Source organism: Neolamprologus brichardi, unplaced genomic scaffold, assembly GCF_056152115.1.
Source record: "Neolamprologus brichardi isolate AB-2024 unplaced genomic scaffold, ASM5615211v1 NODE_ptg000031l+_length_7269946_cov_1, whole genome shotgun sequence".
Taxonomy (NCBI): Eukaryota; Metazoa; Chordata; class Actinopteri; order Cichliformes; family Cichlidae; genus Neolamprologus; species Neolamprologus brichardi.
In genome coordinates this window covers 2,193,515-2,199,514 of record NW_028270136.1, presented here as the reverse complement: position 1 = coordinate 2,199,514, position 6,000 = coordinate 2,193,515, and the positions used below count along the sequence as shown (strand labels likewise).

At 49.0% G+C, this 6,000-nt stretch overlaps 1 protein-coding gene across 1 annotated transcript in view; it reads right to left on the bottom strand.

The window, feature by feature from the left end:
- Positions 1 to 1,443: 1,443 nt before the first annotated feature.
- Positions 1,444 to 6,000, bottom strand: part of LOC148094683 (uncharacterized) — a 42,807-nt gene continuing 38,250 nt past the window's right edge. Inside the window, exon 4 of the mRNA XM_087837402.1 lies at positions 1,444 to 1,455. Within this exon, the coding sequence (XP_087693528.1) occupies positions 1,444 to 1,455 (12 nt within the window). The remainder of the gene's footprint in view (positions 1,456 to 6,000) is intronic.

Below are 6,000 nucleotides of genomic sequence, written 5' to 3'. Positions count from 1 at the left end.
AGTCACTGTGTCTGTCTCTGCTGCGAAGGATCCTCGTATATCTGTGACCGCGTCTGGTGTCTGTTCCTTTCTCTGTAAAAGACAGAAAACCAAAACACCTCTCTTCCTAGCTCTAATAATCTAATGTTGTTATCTACTAATCTTTTGGTGGTTCAGAATTGTTTAGAATATTCAGAATGTCCCAAGGACTTATCCTAATTTAGTGTATGTGTGTGTGAGCGTGTTTGCATTTACCCCTCTGCACTCAAGGCATTTCCTACACTATTTCAGTCCGGACCATCGCCGAACGAAGCTTATGACCTTCAAAAGGCCAAGTACCAACTCATTATAAGCACATTTGCAAGGTGTGTATGAAAATGATTAAAACCACTCATTCTAATAAAAGACATCAAAAACAAATTAGCCATTTTTGATTCTAATATGTGTCCCCCCCTTTTCACAAAAATCATGTGTTTCCTTCCGCCTACCGTTCCACGGTTTCCTCTCCAGTGTGGTACTCAGCTTCTCGTGAACACAGGCATTTTATCTTCTAAACGCTATTCAGTTCATTTCAATGATTAATGGTTAAACATGGAAATAATGATTCATGCTTCTCACTGGTTCTCTAAAAAATCTGGAAACCTTTTGGGTCATTATTAGCTTAAGTTTTACCATACCTAAGTTATTAAAACACAAATGAAGTCATAAAAATGTTCATATAACCCTTGTTTGATGTTAAAACTCAACTCCCCCCCCCCCTTTTTGACACATTTCCATGTGTCAATTCAACGGAGCTAGAAAATTAAAAGAAAAGGTTAGTGACCTCATATCTTAGAAAGTATCAGACTTTCTCCTATCCAGTGTCGTTGCTCCAGTCTTGTTATCCTGTGCCAAGGAATGAAATCAATTTAATTGTCATGTTAGATCTGTTCAACTCCTGGCTCCACCCAGAGCCTGCGTCTTCACAATTGTCTACAAACAAAACCTGTATTAATATGAACTTCACTTCAATATGAACTTGTTGACTACTTTTGACACAGCAAAGGAACATTCTCTCCTTCCCCAGGACAGGCACTGACTCCCACTTATCTCCTCGAGCCAACTGTCCCTTATTGAGACACAACATTCTAGCTATAAGGTTTTGCCGATTGTTAAGTTGATCTGTGTGTAATGCCCTGAATCAGGTATGTAATATTAAATGAATGTTGTTTAATCAACTGCCACTACTTAAAACTTAACAAAAGATATAACTGAATAAAAATCACAAAGAATAACATGATATCAGTGTTATGTAAGCGCGTGCGGCCTTATATGCTTGAAGTTACTCCACTCCATAGATCAGCCAGACCTTGCGCTGACTGTAGCTTTTAACCCTTATTAACTTGAGCACAAATCTATAATGAGCAACAAACTGCAATATGTATAAGATGATCATGGTTACATCTGCAATGAAAGATCATATGATTACTCTGACACCTGTAAATAGAAGATTAACATGAGGTTATAACAATCACTGTAATACAAATGTTAATGTAATGTCAATAGCTTCAATAAATGTTTAATGCAATGCTTGTTATATGATTCTGATGTAACAATAATGCTGATGCTAAAATAACAGTAAAACACCCCCTTTTTATCCCGTTTATAAACTTCACACATAAACGTTTATAAATGCCTCTTTTCAATTTTATTTCCCCCTGTTTTTCCCTTACTGACCACAGCAGGGGCATCTATGTTTTGATTCAGCCATGAATCCAGCTCACCTGATCCATCACTGAGCCCCACCGTCACTGGCATCTGACAGGGTGGCGCTGCATATTCTTCCTTTAATGTCACTATTTTCAATCTGTTAATTAGAGTGCTTAAACATGAAGTAGACTACGTCCACAACAAGTCAACACAGCTGTAAATGTGGCCAATTATCAATCTATTACCAATCAATAACAAAAGATAGCTTTTATTTTATGCATGCTTTTAGTCAACCACCCACCCAGAGGATCTCCAACCCCAGAAAATTCCTTCTCCTCATTTAATGAGTCTGTCCTCCTTCCATGCCCTGGTAACTGGTCCATCCAGAGCCATATCATCTTGAAATATACATACAACAAGCCAAACCACACCTTGGTCACACCAACCCTTTTCCGTCCTAAAGATCTCCAACGCCATCTTAGTCTGGACTGTCAAAGGTGACTTTAACGCTGACTGTTCCGACAATCCATTTATAACATTTCCTGGTCAGATTAGCCAATCTCTGCACACTGGAATAAACATAATCAACATGATCAACATTTTTCCTGTGTGTTATTTCACCATCTTATTGATTCCAACGCTCCATCCTTATGTGGTTTGCTACATTATGTTTATCTAGAACTCCACTCTGTCTCTAAATGTTTGAAGAATTTTTCATGTTTGGGGTAAAATTTTAAGAATTTGACCATAAGTGAAATTAATGGTTGTTATCACCCCCATCGGGGCTTACCTTTCCCACTTCTGATGATATTCCTCCCTATTCTTTGCAAGTACCCCCTTTTGGTGGCGAGAAACTGTTGGTGCGGTCAAGTGGGTGCTGTAAAAACAAAAGTTCAGGACAGAACAGTTATCAGTCATGTACTTCATACAAAATTAGCATATATTGAATTTCATATTGATCCTCTGAGTGTAATGGTACATTTTAATTTGAATTTATTAAAGCTAAACACAATAAATTTTTTTTATTTTGCTCTTGTTCTTGTGCAGCACCACATCTCAGTACATGCCCCTGTCAGTTCTATCCTACTTTTAAATTGCTGACTATTTCAATGGAGAACCTAAATGACATGGACCAGTGTTTGTCATTACATATCTCTATTTTGAATGTGAAAGTCTATCATTCATATCTCCTCCGTGAATCGCAACCTTATCGTGGTGGAGGGGTTTGTGTGTCCCAGGGATCCCAGGGGCTATGTTGTCTGGGGGCTTTTGCCCCCTGGTAGGGTCTCCCATGGCAAATTGGTCCTGGGTGAGGGACCAGAGAAAGAGCGATTCAGAAGACCCCAATGAAAAAAACATCGAGGGAACAGTTTACCCTGCCCGGGATAGGGTTACCGGGGCCCCGCCCTGGAGCCAGGCCCGGGGAGGGTGCCCGAGGGCGAGCGTCTGGTGGCCGGGCCTTAGTCCATGGGGCCCGGCCGGGCACAGCCCGAAGAGGCGACATGGGCCCATCCTCCCGCAGGCCCACCACCCGCAGGAGGCGCCATAGGGGTCGGGTGCATTGTGTGCCGGGTGGCGGCCAGGAGCGGAGGCCCTGGCGGACTGACCCCCGGCTGCCAAGACTGGCAATAGGGACATGGAATGTCACCTCTCTGGTGGGGAAGGAGCCTGAGTTAGTGCGTGAGGTTGAGAGGTACCGGCTAGATATAGTCGGGCTCACCTCTACGCACGGCTTGGGCTCTGGAACCAGTCTCCTGGAGAGGGGCTGGACTCTGTCTCAGTCTGGAGTTGCCCCTGGTGAGAGGCGGCGGGCTGGGGTGGGTATTCTAATATCCCCTCGGCTTGCTGCCGGTACGTTGGGGTTTTTCCCGGTGGACGAGAGGGTTTGTTCCCTGCGCCTTAGGGTCGGGGAACGGGTCCTGACTGTCATCTGCGCTTATGCGCCGAGTGGCAGTTCGGAGTACCCAGCCTTCTTAGAGTCCCTGGGGGGGGTGCTGGAAGGTGCTCCACCTGGAGACTCTGTTGTCCTGCTGGGAGACTTCAATGCTCACGTGGGTAACGACAGCGAGACCTGGAGGGGCGTGATTGGGAGGAACGGCCTCCCTGATCTGAACCCGAGCGGTGCTTTGTTATTGGACTTCTGTGCTAATCACAGTTTGGCCATAACGAACACCTTGTTCGAACATAAGAGTGTCCATAAGTGCACGTGGCACCAGGACGCTCTAGGCCGTAGGTCGATGATCGATTTTGTAATCGTATCACCAGACCTGCGACCATATGTTCTGGACACTCGGGTAAAGAGAGGAGCTGAGCTGTCAACTGATCACCACCTGGTGGTGAGTTGGATCAGGTGGCGGGGGAGGACGCTGGACAGACCTGGTGCACCTAAACGCGTAGTGAGGGTGTGCTGGGAACGACTAGCAGAGGCCCCAGTCCGCGAGATCTTCAACTCACACCTCCGGCAGAGTTTCAACAGCATTCCGAGGGAGGCGGGGGACATCGAGTCCGAATGGACCATGTTCAGCGCCTCCATTGCCGAAGCTGCTGCATTGAGCTGCGGCCGCAAGGTGGTTGGTGCCTGCCGTGGTGGTAATCCCCGAACCAAATGGTGGACACCAGAGGTGAAGGGAGCCACCAGGCTGAAGAAGGAGTCGTATCGGGCTTGGTTAGCCTGTGGGACTCCGGAGGCAGCCGACAGGTATCGACAGGCCAAGCGGAATGCGGCTCGGGCAGTGGCTGAAGCAAAAACTCGGGTGTGGGAGGAGTTCGGAGAGGCCATGGAAAAAGACTTTCGGACTGCCTCGAAGAGGTTCTGGCAAACCGTCAGGCGTCTCAGGAGGGGAAAGCGGTGCTCTACCTGCACTGTGTATAGTGCTGGCGGAGCGCTGCTGACGTCGACTGAGAAAATTGTCAGGCGGTGGAAGGAATACTTCGAGGACCTCCTTAATCCCACTGACGCGTCTTCCGAGGAGGAAGCAGAGTCTGGGGATGAGGGGATTGACCCGCCAATTTCTGGGGGCGAGGTCACTGAGGCAGTTAAACAACTCCTTGGTGGCAGAGCCCCTGGTGTTGATGAGGTCCGCCCCGAGTTCCTGAAGGCTCTGGACGTTGTAGGGCTGTCCTGGCTGACACGCCTCTGCAATGTTGCGTGGAGATCAGGGGCAGTACCCGTGGATTGGCAGACCGGGGTGGTGGTCCCCATCTTTAAGAAGGGGGACCGGAGGGTGTGTTCCAACTACAGGGGGATCACACTCCTCAGCCTCCCCGGGAAAGTCTATGCCAGGGTGCTGGAAAGGAGAGTTCGTCCGCTAGTCGAACCTCTGATGCAGGAGGAACAATGCGGTTTTCGTCCTGGTCGCGGAACACTGGACCAGCTCTTCATCCTCTCGAGGATACTTGAGGGTGCATGGGAGTTTGCCCAACCAGTCTACATGTGTTTTGTGGACTTGGAGAAGGCATTCGACCGTGTCCCTCGGGGTGTCCTGTGGGAGGTGTTGCGGGAGTATGGGGTGTCTGGCCCATTGCTACGGGCCATTCGATCCCTATACAACCGTTGCAAGAGCTTGGTTCGCATTGCCGGCAATAAGTCGGACTCGTTCCCGGTGGGTGATGGGCTCCGCCAGGGCTGCCCTTTGTCACCGGTTCTGTTCATAATTTTTATGGACAGGATTTCTAGGCGCAGCCAAGTGGCGGAGGGCTTTCGCTTTGGTGGCCTCAGGATCTCATCTCTGATCTTTGCGGATGATGTGGTTCTGTTGGCTTCATCGGGTGAGGGCCTCCAGCTCGCACTGGAGCGGTTCGCAGCCGAGTGTGAAGCAGCGGGAATGAGGATCAGCACCTCCAAATCTGAGGCCATGGTTCTCAGCCGGAAAAGGGTGGAGTGCCCACTCCGGGTCGGGGATGAGGTCCTGCCCCAAGTGGAGGAGTTCAAGTATCTCGGGGTCTTGTTCGCGAGTGATGGGAGAAGGGAGCCGGAGATCGACAGACGGATTGGGGCTGCGGCTGCAGTAATGCAGACGCTGCACCGGTCCGTCGTGGTGAAGAGGGAGCTGAGTGTAAAAGCGAAGCTCTCAATTTACCGGTCGATCTACGTCCCTACCCTCACCTATGGCCACGAGCTGTGGGTAGTGACCGAAAGGACGAGATCGCGGATACAAGCGGCGGAAATGAGCTTCCTCCGAAGGGTGGCTGGCATCTCCCTTAGAGATAGGGTGAGAAGTTCGGCTATCCGGGAGGGGCTCAGAGAAGAGCCGCTGCTGCTCCACATCGAAAGGAGCCAGCTGAGGTGGTTTGGGCATCTGACAAGGATGCCCCCTGGGCGCCTCCTGGGTG